This window comes from Papio anubis, chromosome 11 (genome assembly GCF_008728515.1).
Source record: "Papio anubis isolate 15944 chromosome 11, Panubis1.0, whole genome shotgun sequence".
Taxonomy (NCBI): domain Eukaryota; kingdom Metazoa; phylum Chordata; class Mammalia; order Primates; family Cercopithecidae; genus Papio; species Papio anubis.
This window is the reverse complement of record NC_044986.1, coordinates 67,003,401-67,017,558: the sequence shown is the minus strand read 5'-3', so window position 1 is coordinate 67,017,558 and position 14,158 is coordinate 67,003,401. Positions and strand designations below refer to the sequence as shown.

General features: G+C 51.6%; 1 protein-coding gene across 3 annotated transcripts in view; it reads right to left on the bottom strand.

Moving 5' to 3' along the window:
• Positions 1-14,158, bottom strand: part of PALD1 (phosphatase domain containing paladin 1) — a 91,199-nt gene that overhangs the window by 12,038 nt on the left and 65,003 nt on the right. For all 3 annotated transcript variants that reach the window (XM_031652255.1, XM_031652254.1, XM_021943391.2), the window contains one exon: positions 9,433-9,573. In XM_031652255.1, coding sequence (XP_031508115.1) covers positions 9,433-9,573 — 141 coding nt within the window. The remainder of the gene's footprint in view (positions 1-9,432; positions 9,574-14,158) is intronic.

The following is a 14,158-nucleotide window of genomic DNA, read 5'->3' as shown; positions in this document are numbered from 1 at the left end:
AATTCTAAGCCCAGTGGTGCACACTTAGAAACCACAGCTGCTCGATGGATGTCTGTTGTTGAATAAAACAGGAAAGTCCTCCTGCAGAATGGAAATATCAGCTTGCCCTACAATGGGAAGGAAGAGAGATGAGCGGTCTCGGCAGCCAGGTATGGTGGCTCACACCTTTAATCCCAGCACTTTGGGAGGCTGAGGCAAGAGGATGACTTGAGCCCAGCAGTTTGAGGCCAGCGTGGGCACCACAGCAAAGACCCTGTCTCTACAAAAAAATTTAAAAATTAGCCAGGCATGGTGGTGCATCTCTGTAGTGCCGCCTACTCAGGAGGCTGAGGCAGGAGAATCACCTGAACCCAGGAGGTTGAGGCTACAGTGAGCTATGATTGCACCACTGCACTCCAGCCTGGGCAACAGAGCAAGACCCTGTCTCAAAGAGAGAGCGAGGGGTCTTGGCTACTGAGAACATGTGTCCTACACACATGCATACACACACGAGAGCACATGTGTACTCACATGCATACTCACACACACACTCCGTTCTGGAAGCCGTTCTAGGCTGGGTGTGAAAGAGCCCAGGAAGCAGCCTTTGCTTGGGTCCTATTTTATGTGACAGCTCATAGCACTGCAGGGCTGCCCAAGTTGCTCCGGCCCTCCTCCCGAGACACATTACCTACTGGAACCGCGTCTCTGGGGAACAACTTTGGCAGCCAGGGAGCCAGGGTGGTTTTTTTTTTTGAGACGGAGTCTCGCTCTGTTGCCCAGGCTGGAGTGCAGTGGCGCCATCTCGGTTCACTGCAAGCTCCACCTCCCGGGTTCACGCCATTCTCCTGCCTCAGCCTCCCGAGTAGCTGGGACTACAGGCGCCCGCCACCATGCCCGGCTAATTTTTTTTTTTTTTTTGTATTTTTAGTAGAGACGGGGTTTCACCGTGTTAGCCAGGATGGTCTCGATCTCCTGACCTCGTGAGCTGCCCGCCTCGGCCTCCCAAAGTGCTGAGATTAGAGGTGGGAGCCACCGCACCCAGCCAACAGCCAGGGTTTTCAAGAGGCTGAGAGAGACCCTGCCTGGGGCTCAGAGCCAGAGCTCTCTGGCCTTTTATTTTTCTTAAGAAATGACTTCAGCCCTTGGGACACAGAGCTGGTCTCTCTGACCTCCTGGCAGCTCCTTTGGTCGCAGAGACAACTCTGCACCAACCCAGGCAGTCACACAGTAGTGGCTGGCAGCTTCCCTTCCAACCCTTCCCTTCTCTGCCATCGCAAGATTGCCCCCGGGTTGTGGCTGCCACAGCAAGTTGAGGAGTTGGGAGCCAGGTTCTGGTCCAGCCTCCAACCAATCACAAAACTTCATTAGGCCTCAGTTTCTTCTCAGTAAAATGCGTCTAATAAAATTTGTCCTGGTCTCACCATCTGTCTGAGGACCACAAAAGACAAAAGGTGAGTTCTTAGAAAACTCAAATAGCAACCAGGTGCAGTGGCTCACACCTGTAATCCCAGCACTGTGGGAGGCCGAGGTGGGTGGATCACTTGAGTCCAGGAGTTGAGACCAGCCTGGGCAACATGGCAAAACCCCATCTCTAGTAAAAAGACAAAAATTAGCTGGGAGTGGTGGTGGCAGGTGCCTGTAATCCTAGCTACTTGGGAGACTGAGGCAGGAAAATCACTTGAACCTGGGAGGCACAGATTGCAGTGAGCCAACGTTGCACCACTGCACTTGTCTGGACAACACAGCAAGACTCCGTCTCAAAGAAAGGGGAGGGGAGGCGAGGGGAGGGGAGACAAGAGGAGGGGAGACAAGAGGAGGGGAGGCGAGGGGAGGGGAGAGGAGGGGAGGGGAGGGGACGCTCAAAAAGCACTGCTCAAAGTTAAAGCACTACAGTCTTTATACAATAAATCTCGCTTTGAGACCAGACGACGTTGCCTTCTCCCTGTGTGGCTCCCTTCACCTCAGCTGTTCTTCAAACTCTTCCCAAGGGAAAACAGGAGACACAGGCTGTTTTAAACACCAAACACTAAGAATTAACGTCACCAGCCAAAGCCCAGGAAAAGTGCCGCTGGCATTAATGATTCTAGCAGGGCCTCCCCCAGGCGCTCTGACTTTGGTTTTTGTCATAAATATTTTCCCTTTCCAAGCCCAAAAGGAAACAACGAGGTGAGCCGAGGGTGTCACCGCCCTGGGCTGGCGGCCATGTTGGATTCTCCTCAGCCAGGGCCCGGCATTCTCACTTCCATCCAAAGCGCCGGAAGTGGCTTAGTTCAATGGATTTTCTTTCTTTCTTTTTCCCTTTTGAGGCAGTTTGTTTGTTTATTTGTTTGTTTTGAGATGGAGTCTCACTCTGTGACCCAGGCTACAGTGCAGCAGCATGATCTCAGCTCACTGCAACCTCTGCCTCCAGGGTTCGAGTGATTCTCCTGCCGCAGCCTCCCAAGTAGCTGGGATTACAGGTGTGCCACCACGTTCAGCTAATTTTTGTATTTTTGTAGAGACAGGGTTTCACCATGTTGGCCAGACCGGTCTTGAACTCCTGACCTCAGGTGACCCTCCCACCTTGGCCTCCCGAAGTGCTGGGATTACAGGCATGAGCCAGAGTGCACGGCCTTGAGGCAGTTTTTAAAATGCCCCAAGCATGTGGTCCCTTCACATGCACGGGGCATCCGAGCCTTGACTCAATCTTGCACACACTGGAGAACAGAGGGGCATTGCCATAGGCTGCAGCCCCTGAAGTCGGGCTGCTTGAGACAGGCATAGGCAGAGAGAAGGGTCGAGGCTGTTCCCTCAGGGAAGGTCTGTCCCAGTGGAAAATATGTGCCTAGGCTCAGCTCCACCCCCTCCCAGCTGCACCCACAACCTGTGTCTGGGATGTGTTCTTTTCCTCGTCCTTCTCCTGCTCAGTCTGCGGCTTCCTCAAGGGCAAGGACCATGGCTTCCAGTTCTGTTTCCCTGCAGCAGGGCTCAAGGTGGGCAGGGAGAGATGAAATGGTGCCTCCTCCCACTTGGGAGGCCATATGGCATGGCGGAGAGGCCCAATCTGGGAGTCAGGGGCTGGGTCTTGCCCCCCTCCTAAATCTGCCAGCAGCATATTCTTGGGCAAGCTCAGTGCCTCCCTCCTCAAATGTAAAACCGGAACCAACATTAGTACGCCCTTTATCACACACAGGCAAAATGAGGACTGTGGTCGTGAAAATGTCTATCAGCCCAGCATGGGCACCTCTCGGACTAGTTCCAAGTTGGTCAAGGAGATATCAGGACATGTGTGGCCGGCACTGGGTTTCTAGTGACTCCCTGTCCCTCCGCATGAGCCTCTACCCCATCCCTCTCCCTGCCGGCTCTCACTCCAGTCACCCAGACCCTCCTCACAGACTCCAACCACATCCAAATCTGGAGGAACATTAGGTCTTGCTGAAGCCAACATCTTTGCCTCATTTTTAGACAAGCATCTCCCAAACCAACCCATCCACTGGAGACAGGGAAATCAAAGGAAACAGCAAGCATGGAACCTGCCTGTCTGTCCCCACCACACCTGAGGGGAAGTCTCTCATTCTGGAAGTATTGCAGTTAATTAACATAGATGGAATGAGAGAGCCAGCAGATCACCATTCTGCAAGTTGGCGATGCCCAGAAGCCAGTCATAACAGGAGAGACGACAGGACCTTCCAGCCCCAACAGCAGCATATGGCACCCCCAGTAACCATTCTGGCCACAGTGAGCCGGAATCTCGTGAAGCCTTGGCCGCGAACCATTTCCAGGAAGCACAGGTCAACTTAAACCTAGGGGTGCAACTAGCAAAATTACCTCCAGGAAGCCCAGGAAGACAACCAGTTCACCTCACAAATATATTTCAGAGGGGGAAAGGAGAACTGTTGAGATTAAAAGAGACTTAGGGCCACGTCAATCAAATGCAACATGTGGATCTTGTTTGGATCCTGATCCAGCTGCAGAGGGCCTGTGAGATTAGTGGAAACATCTAAACATTGACCAGATATTTGCTGGTAAGTAGCGACTGTCCATTGTTTAAGAGGCAATAATGGCAGTGTGATTACCTTCTTTAAAAGATCCCCCTTCTTTAGAGGTACGCACTGAAATATGCACAGAAGAAGTAGCGTGAGGACTGGGATGTGCTTTAAAATAATTCAGTGCAGAGCTCAGAGGGCTTGAGATGAAATAAGACTGGCTGAGATGGGTACTTACTGCAGCTGGGAGGTGGGCACACGAGGGCTGAGGAAATTATACTCTCTGCTTTGAAATTTTCTGTTTGAAACATTCCAAAATACTTAAAAATATAAGTTCCTACGTTTTGACTCATTCAGTAATTCTACTTCTAAGTATCAGCCTTACAGAAATAATCCACACCACGGAAGAGCCACATGCGCTACGAGGTCCACATCAGCCCCATCCTAGAAGATGACAGGAAAGAACGTGAAGGGCCGGCCACACATGCTATACACAGGAACAGCGTGGGAAACGGCACTTCCACTCACTGCGTGGTATGTGAACACAGAATGTGATGATGTAAGGGCTCCTCGGCAAACACAACAAAACGCCCAGGAGCCGGAGCTGTTGCTTAATTTTGCCTTTCTCTGCCCTACTAGAACGTCAGCTCTGCGCACCTTTCATCACTGGCCCCCGCCCAGTGTCCGCACAGGGCCCAGCGCTGAGGCGGCACATGCTGGCTGGGCACATGCTGAAATGCACAAACACAGCCTAGGTGAGCGGCCAGAGACGTCCCGTGGGCCTGCCACAATCACAGCTTCCAGACAGGCTGCAGGCAAGTGCACGAAGCCCAGAAAGAAAAGGGCAAAAGTAAAATCATCGCTATCAGGATTCTGGGAGACTCTTTGTTCTCCCTGGGCCATCTAAGCTTTTGGTACTTACTGTCCTTATTCCTGCTGTGCAACCTCAGGGTGCAAGTGAAGATTCATGCACATTCTGAGCCCTCCTCTCTGATCCACAAAAGGATATTGACCTCCAAATTCTTCCACTGTTCCCAACTGAGGGCCCTGGAATAGCTTTATTGCTGAAGAAGCACAAATGCCATAACACAGGAGCTGTGTTCTTAACTGCTTATTATTAATGTATAAGCTGACTGCTGAAGCTGGCAGGGGGCCAGGAAAAAGAAATTCACCATTTGGGGGCTCTGGGGAGTGAGGGGCAGGAAGCCAAGTAGACACATGCTGTTGAATTTCAGGATCCCAAGTGGACTCTCGGGACTTTGGAAAACTTCAGATGGGCCAAATGTGGACCGAACCTAGAACATTCCCAGGCAAATTAAGCCAGTGGAGGGGATAAAGCCCTGCCCAAGCCTGAGCTCAGGTTCATTTACATCCAGAGACTGTGGGGGATCTGACCAGGCTGATGGCACCCCCTGCACACACAGCACCCGGCCTGCTCTGAGCAGAGAAGCACAGACCCTGCTGGAGGCCACCTGGGGACTTCTGGGTTTGAAACCAGAAGGACAGCTGATACTGCAGGGGAGACCTGACTGCCAATTTCCAGAAGTCACCATTAGAGGGAAGGGGTGGTCGGGGCCGCTGCCTTTCTTGAGCCTCCACAACCTCCCAGCAGCCCACTGGGGCAACATGGATGAGATCCTTGGGTCAAGGACAACATGGTCTGGGGAGGAACGTGGGCTGGGAGTGAAGACCGTTGCCTCTTATCCCCACTCAGTCACCAATTCATGGTGGTTAACCTGAAAAGGTTTAACACAGAATGACCATATGATCCAGCAATTCCACTCCTAGGTATATAATCAAGAGAAATGAAAACATACGTTCACACAAAAACTTGTACATGAATCCTCACAGCAACATTATTCATAATAGCCAAAAAGTTCTACAACAAGCCGAATGCCTATCAGCTGATGAACAGACAGACATAATGGGATATGTCTATACAACAGAATATTATTCAGCCATGAAAACGAAGAATACATGCTACAACACAGATAAACCTTCAAACATTATGCTAAGTGAAAGAAGCCAGACACAAAGGACCACAGAGTGTATGATTCCATTTATATGAAATGGCCAGACCATGCAAATCCATAGCGGCAGAAAGATCAGTGGCTGCCAGAGGGTGGGGGAGGGGAAGCGACTGCTAGTGGGTGTGAGGTTTCTTTTCAGGGTGATGAAAAATGTTCTAAACTTGATGTGGTGCTGGATGCACAACTCTGTGAATGTACTAAAAACCACGGACTCATGCACCATAAATAAGTGAATTGCATGGCACGTGAATTATATACATCGTGAATTGTATGTCAATAGAGCTGCTGTAACGGAGATTGTGGGGGGATGGCAGGTCCCCCAGTGTGGTCCCTTCCAGCATCAGTATCATCTGGGAGTGTGTTAGACCTCCAGACCTCCAGAATCAGAAGCTCCAGAGTGGGGCCCAGCAGTCTGCATTTTAACAAGCCCACCAGGTGATTCTGAAGTCCACTAAAGCTGGGGGCCGCTGCTTAGAATATGTGGCTCTCAGCCTTGGCTGTGCACTGGAATCACCTGGGAGACTTCAAAAACAAGCTCCGTGCCCTGGCCAAGACACCCCCACCAACTAAATCAGACTCTCTAGGAGTGGAGCTCTGCCACAGCATGGTTTAAAGCTCTGAGATCTCTTGGACATGCGGGGTGCAAGCCCCTGAACCAGAGGGTGTCTCAGTCCCTCGGCTCTTCAGTGCCTCGAAGAATTTGGCCAGGTAGGTCACTGGCGCCACCTGGTGGCCATATTCTGGAATGACTCTACATCTTGCCTCTGGGCCCTCCAAGGGGCCCTGGGGCTCAGGGATCCCCATCCTCCCACTGCAGAGGTCACAACCAACCTGGCCTTTGGAAAGGGGGTGGGTGACCTGGTGGGAGCGGTAAGAATCCTCATCTGGCTCTGCTTCCTCTCTCCTCACTAAAAAACACTTCACATTCAGAAGGCAGCCAGAGTGACCACCTCTAACACCCCACCCACCTTCCTTCTCCAATGCCAACAGAGTAAAGCAATCACCTCTCACAGCCCCAAACACCTTTCCCTCTCCAATGTCCAAGGAGGAGCGCCAACTCACCCACACCAACTCATCTCCAACAACTTCTATGTCATCAGATGCGTGCACCAAACCACCTTTGCTGCCTCTAAACTCGTTTTGCACCTTTCGGCCCCCTGGCCTTTGCCATGCAGCCCCTCCCACCTGACGCACCTTCCCAGGCTCTCTGAGGACACTGCTCCAGGCCAGCTCTGGGGGAACCCTCCTCTCTCCCCAGGGCTCAGGCCCTGTCATGCTCCCTGCTCCACCCTCTGGGTGCCTCACAATGGACTTCCAGGGCTGCGGAGATGAGAGGAAGGGAGGCCTATCAGCTTCAGAAGTCAGGGAGGTAGGGGCTAACAGACCCTGGCCAGCATGGGATGGAGGGTCTAAGATGCTCTGAAGCAGGCATCCTTTTTCAACTATTGGGCCTCCAGCTGGAGACTGAACTGGAAGCTTCGATTCTCAACCCTCTCAGCATCCTCTGAAAGTGGGAGGAGCTCAGCTTCTTAGCTCATTGCTGCCACAAGAGCGTTGTGAGAGGGACCCAAAGGTAACTCAAAAGGAGACTCAGGATCCAGTCTAACTATGGCCCTGAAGAAAATAGTTCTTCCTAAATTCACCAAAGTCCATCTTCTGAAACTCCTTAACCACCTTCCTCTCCCCACATTTAACAGCTTTTTGTTTTTGTTTTTGTTTTTTGAGACAGTCTCTCTCCATCACCCAAGCTGGAGTGCAGTGGAGTGACAACAGCTCACTGCAGCCTCGACTCCTCAGGCTCAAGAAGTCCTCCCACCTCAGCCTCCCAAGTAGCTGGGACCGTAGGCCAACATGCCCAGCTAATTTTTTTTCTTTTTTTTGTAGAGACAAGGTCTTGCTATGTTGCCCAGGCAAGTCTCAAACTCCTGGCCTCAAGTGATCCTCCTGCCTACGTCTCCCAAAGTGCTGGGATTACAGGTGTGAGTCACTCTTCCCCTGGCCTGGCAGCCTCTTAATCTCTCCAAACTCCCCTCCCAATTGACCTCTGACCTTGGACCCAGGTTGACCCCAGATGCCTTACCCTGCCTTCCAGCTAGGCATCCACCCTTTGCCCCAATCAGGGCCTGATCCATGACCCTGAGCAAAAGCTGGGCCCAATCAGTCATTGCCCCAATGTGTGCACAGCTGCAGCCGAGCATAGGGCTGGCTTGGGGCAGGCCCCCTCTGCAGGGGCCACAGGCAAGAGCTGTTTCTAAGAATTGCTGGCCAGCAGTGGGGAACACATGACTGGCACATACAGCCCCCTCTCAGCACCATGGAGTCCTCATCCCCTACCCGCCGGCTCGCACCACTGCCCCTCCCACTCAGCACCTGCCTCTGTCCCAGAAGGCAATCAGATTCACTGGGCCAGAGAGGAACAGAAGTGAGCACTCCACACAGAGACCCAGGAAGAAAACTCCAGAGCCCACATTAGCCTGTGGTCATGGGACTGGGCCAGTAGGGCTGAGTGTGACAGAGCAGGGAGTACTGGGGACTCAGGCAGGCTTAAGGGCACATTCTTTCCAGATAGGCTGAAAATCCAGATTATTACATGAAATCTGGACTATTATGAACCTTTTTTTTTTTTTTTTGAGGAGTCTCACTATTGCCCAGGCTGGAGTGCAATGGCACGATCTTCGCTCACTGCAACCTCCGCCTCCTGGGTTCAAGCGATTCTCCTGTCTCACCCTCCCGAGTAGCTGGGACTACAGGTGCCCACCACCACGCCCGGCTAATTTTTGTATTTTAGTAGAGATGGAGTTTCACCACATTGGCCAGTCTGGTCTTCAACTCCTGACCTCAGGTGATCTGCCTGCCTCGGCCTCCTAAAGTGCTAGGATTACAGGCATGAGACACCGTGCCTGGCCAAAACTTTATTTTTATAATGTGGTAAGTTATTTAAAAACAATTTTTACTGAGCAGACCAAAAACACCCCATCTGGGAGCCAGCCCCAGCCCCAGGGCAGCACAGACATACCCACATCCCGAGATGACGGCCTCCGTGCTAGCTGTGAAACAGCCACTCCAAGACCCCGAGGGTCCCCACCCACCACGACCTGACTCCTGTCCGGGACCTCTGGTCCCCCTGCCAGGACTCAGAAACTAGAGGGTTAATGCCTGGCACCACAGGGCTCCTGGGTGTTCACTCTGATTGGCCACATCCTTGATTGGTCCCAGGGCCGCAGCAGTTGTTGAATGCTTTGAACGTGGCCCCTGCACGCATCCTCCCCACTACTCCAGAATCTGGTATGAGTGGGTTGGGGCTGGGGATGTGTCCATTTCATGGATCACTTCCACTTCCAGAAGGTGGAAAAGTGACCAGGAGCCAAGGAGGGGCCCCTAGCAACCCCAAAGCCACATCAGCCACTCCCTGGGCCGTGCACACCTGGAAGGGTGGCTGGGGTGGGGCAACGGCTCACCTGGCGGTAGGTGCAGATGATGATCTCCCGCAGGTGGTAGTGCATGGGCGTCATGGTCTCACTGACAGTGTCCAGCGCCGCATCCACCTCCTTCTTCACACGGTGCCCATCGGGCAGCAGCTGCACCACCTTCATTACTACCTGGGGCCAGAGAACGGGGGTGAGCAGACAGACAGCTGGTGGGGGCAGGTGAGAACCCACAGCCCCAGCACCAGGCTTGCACCCTCACCAAAAGGCCACACCAGGCCTAAGGCCCAGGTGCTGACCACAGAGCCCTGCTCCTCAGTTCTCAGTCAGAGGGAGGACGGGGGATCCTGGACATCTCAGGGGCCAGGCTACCCAGGTGCTTTTCTTTTTCCTCCACAATTGGGATTTATTGGTTGTGTTGAGGATCAGTACACAGACATTGCCATTTGTACCGAAAATCTAAAAAAGGTATGGATTATGATTCCTTTCTAGTTATCCCATTGACATTTTTTGTTGTTGTTTTATGGAGACAAGCGTCTCACCCTGTCATCCAGGCAGGAGTGCAGTGGCGTGATCAGGGCTTACTGAAACCTCAACTTCCTGGACTCAGGTGATCCTCCCACCCCAGCCCCCCGAGTAGCTGGGACTACAGGCCCATGCCACCACACGTGGCTGATGTTTTGTACTTTTAGTAGAAACGGGGTTTTGCCACGTTGCCCAGGCTAATCTCACATTCCTGGGCTAAAGCAATCCACGCCCCCAGCCTCCCAAAGTGCTGGGAAGTTATTCCATTAATTTTCCAGCCTAAAATTTGGAGGTAAATTGTTCCTTAAGAGAGTATTAAGTACCAGTATCTTCAAGTTCTGATAAGCTGTGGCATAAAAGCCCCACCAATCCACAACTTAGTATCTTGCACACCACACAGATTTTCAGTGTCAGAGCACATCAACAGAGTTACTAGGAAAACAGGACTGCCACAGCCAAAGACATCACAGCGTGCACCCACTTCTCACAGGAGAGCCACAATCAAGAAGTGGTTTTCGTTAGGAAATAATTCTACAAAAAAACATGGGAACAGAAGTGATTTAAGATGTTCAAGACATATTAAATGCACGACCGTGACTCCAAATTGCCATTTTGTATGCTCTGTATTACACGATACAAAAACCACCCCAATGCACCCATGGAATGTTAAGTTGACCTAAGGTTTTGTTTTGTTTTGTTTGGGATGGAGTCTCGCCCTGTCACCCAGTCTGGAGTGCAATGGCAAGATCTTGGCTCACTGCAACCTCTGCCTCCTGGGTTCAACCAATTCTCCTGCCTCAGCCTCCCGAGTAGCTGCGATTACAGGTGCCTGCCACTGCACCCAGCTAATTTTTGTATTTTTAGTAGAGATAGGGTTTTGCAATGTTGGCCAGGCTGGTCTTGAACTCCTGGCCTCAGGTGATCCGCCCACCTAAGCCTCCCAAAGTGCTAGAATTACAGGCGTGAGCCACCACGCCTGGTCGAGGTGCTTATTTTTTAAGCAGTAGAAATCCTGCTTCAAACGAGGCCTCATGCAGAACTTTGATCTATAAAACAGATAGCTGTCACATACCAGGGCTGGAGGGGTGAGAAGGGGGTGTGAGAAGCCTCCCCACCCTCCTCCTAACCTCCAGGAGCCCCAGGTACTGCGCAGACACTCAGAGTTGGACACCACTCATCTGATATTATCCCCCACCCAGGCCAGGTGCAGTGGCTCATGCCTGTAATCCCAGCACTTTGGGAGGCCGAGGTGGGGAGATCGCTTGAGGCCAGAAGTTCAAGACCGACCTGGCCAACATAGTGAGACCCCATCTCTGAGTAATAAGAAAAAGAAAAAGAAAAAGAAAAAATAAATGATATAATCTGCCCTTTATTGCAAGGGAAAACTGAAGCCTGTTTAGGTCACTCTATGGCTCTTCCCCCCCAGGCCCTCTCAGCCACCCTGTGCTGAGTTCCCCTCCAAATCTGTCTACACTGCACCTCTCTACAGATGGCACCTGATCCAGACCTCCATACCCCTTTGCCTCCACATCAGTACCCCTCTGACCAGCGTCTCCACCTCCTCCCCGCCCTCCCTCTCCCTGGTGGCCACAGAGGTCTTACAAAAGTATAGATGTGAACCCATGTTTGTATAATTCCCAGGCTTTGATCTCTTCATGGCTCCCTTGCACTCAGCACAGAAACTGGGGCCCACAAGGCCCCCTGCACCACCCGGTCCCAGCCTATTTCTCCAGCCTCACCCATAACCCCTCCCACCACCCACCCCCACCACTCTGCAAGGCCCCCGCAGAGCCCTGTCCCATGGTCGACAGCCACCTGCTCATCTGCTTCTGCTTTCATGCCTGCTCCCCACTAAGTGAGGGGCTTTCTGCCAGCACCCGGAGTGGCACCTGGCACCTGCCCGATGCCCCAGCAACAGCTGCCCAGTGAATGAATGAACACCTAACTCGCCCTCTTCTCTCTCTGGCTGCCACTTAAGAACAGGGAAAGGCCTTTCCCCAACTCGTGTGTTTCTCAGAGAGTCCTGGCCTGGGGCTGGGCACCCCAGCAGGCATGAAGTTGCAGCCAAGTGGGAGGAGAAAAAAGAATAGTCTGGAAGGAACTAGTGGCAGATCTGGCTAAGGCTGTGCCCAGGGGAGCAGGAGGGAGCTGCCCAGTCCACACCTCCAATCCCAGATTCTAGGCAGGTCCCCAGGAAGGTGCAGGGAACTGTGTCCCCTGGGGGCCACCTCAGATAGGACTGCAGCTTTTCACAGGGAACCCAACTCCTGGCCTCTGCTGCAGCTGTTCCTCCTCTGAATTCCACATCTCGACAGCTGTCACGACCGCAAAGCCAGAAACTCGAGGTCATCCTAGGTGCCGTCCTCACCCCACATCCAGGAGCCCACAAGACCTACCAGTGAGGACTGGGCTGCTCCTGCTCACCCTGCAGCCCCTCCTCACTCAGCTCCTGCCTCTCCCTCCACTCCCCAAACCACACAACTGCCTGCTGGGACCCCCAGACTGAGAGTCTGATCACAACCTCCTCTGCCTCCCTGCTGGCCTCACAGTCAAGGTCAAACACATAGTGCAACCCTCCAGGGCCTTCACAATCCGGGCCCCCACCCCTCAGTCCTGCCTGCTTCCCTTCTGACAAATCACAGCCTTACATCGTTCCTGTCCTTTCCAGAAACCCTCCTTTGCACACTTGATCTTTCTACACACTCCTCTCCTCACCAAGCATACTCACTAATCTTCCCCAAAGGCACTCAAATGCTGCCTCCTCTATGAAGCCCTCTCAGGCTCCCTCAGCTGCACTCTTGGCCCTTAAAACCAGTGTCTGCTCTGGGCCTCTTCATGCTCTATTGAATATTCCCTTCTCCCCAACAGACTGCTGGCTCAGCAAATGCTGAACTAATTGCAAAGGAAGCTGGTCTAGATTATCTGGGGGTGGGTGAGGATGGGGTATACAGGGGTGTCTTCAGGTCACATGATGTAACTTTGGAACACAGGCTCTGAGGTTCACAGCCTGGCTTATACCCCAGCCCCACCTCTCTGATGTGGCCCTAGGGTAATAAACTTGTCTCCCCAGGCCTCATTTTCTCATCTACAAACTGGGAGCAGTAAAAGCACCTACCTCCTGGGGGCTGGGAAAGGAGACAGGGGGAGTACACACAGCTCCCAGCACAGGGCCTGGTGTAAGGAAGCAGAGGCCTGACCATCACATTCGAAGGACCAATGCGAAGACTAAATTCAGCTGGAAAATAAACCCTCATATATATGGTCAAGTGGCTTTCAACAAGGGTGCCAAGACTTTTCAATGGGGAAAGACAGACTCTTAAACTAATGGTGCTGGAAAAACCAGATATCCACATGCAAAAGAATAAACTTAGACAACCCTTACCTCACACCATATACAAAAACTAACTCAAAATGAATCCCCCCCCCAAAAAAAATCCTAAAACATAGGATTTTAACCTAAGAGTTAAAACTATAAAAGTCTTAGGATAAAACACAGGGGAGAAGCTTCATGACATTGGAGTTGGCAGTGATTTCTTGGATACAGCACCAAGGGCATAGGCAACAAAAGAAAAAACAGACAAACTGGACTTCATCAAAATTAAGAACTTTTGTGCATCAGATGACACTATGAATGAGTAAAAAGTCAGCCCACATAATAGAGAACATATTTACACATCACCTCTCTTATAAGAGATTAGTTTCCAGAATATACAAAGAACCAAAACTCAACAACAATCCAATTCAAAAATGGGCAAAGGACTTGAACAGACATTTCTCCAAAGAAGATATATGAGTAGCCAATAAACACATAAGAAGATATTGAACATCACTAATCATTAGAGAAATGCAAATCAAAGCCACAAGATACCACTTCATACCCAGCAGGATGGCTATTATCAAAAAAAAAAAAAAAAATTGGCTGGGCAGGGTGGCTCACGCCTGTAATCCCAGCACTTTGGGAGGCTGAGGCAGGTGGATCATCTGAGGTCAGGAGTTCGAGACCAGCCTGGCCAACATGGTGAAATCCCATCTCAAGAAAGAAACAAAGAAAGGAAGAGAAAGAAAAGAAAAAACAGAAATCGAGTGTTGGCGAGGATGTGGAAATATTGGCACCTTTGTGCGTTGCTGGAGGGAATGTAAAATGGTGCATATCCTGCAGCAAACAGCATGGTGGTTCCTCAAAAAAGTAAAGAGAATTACCATAGGACCCAGTAATTCCATTCCGGGGTATATG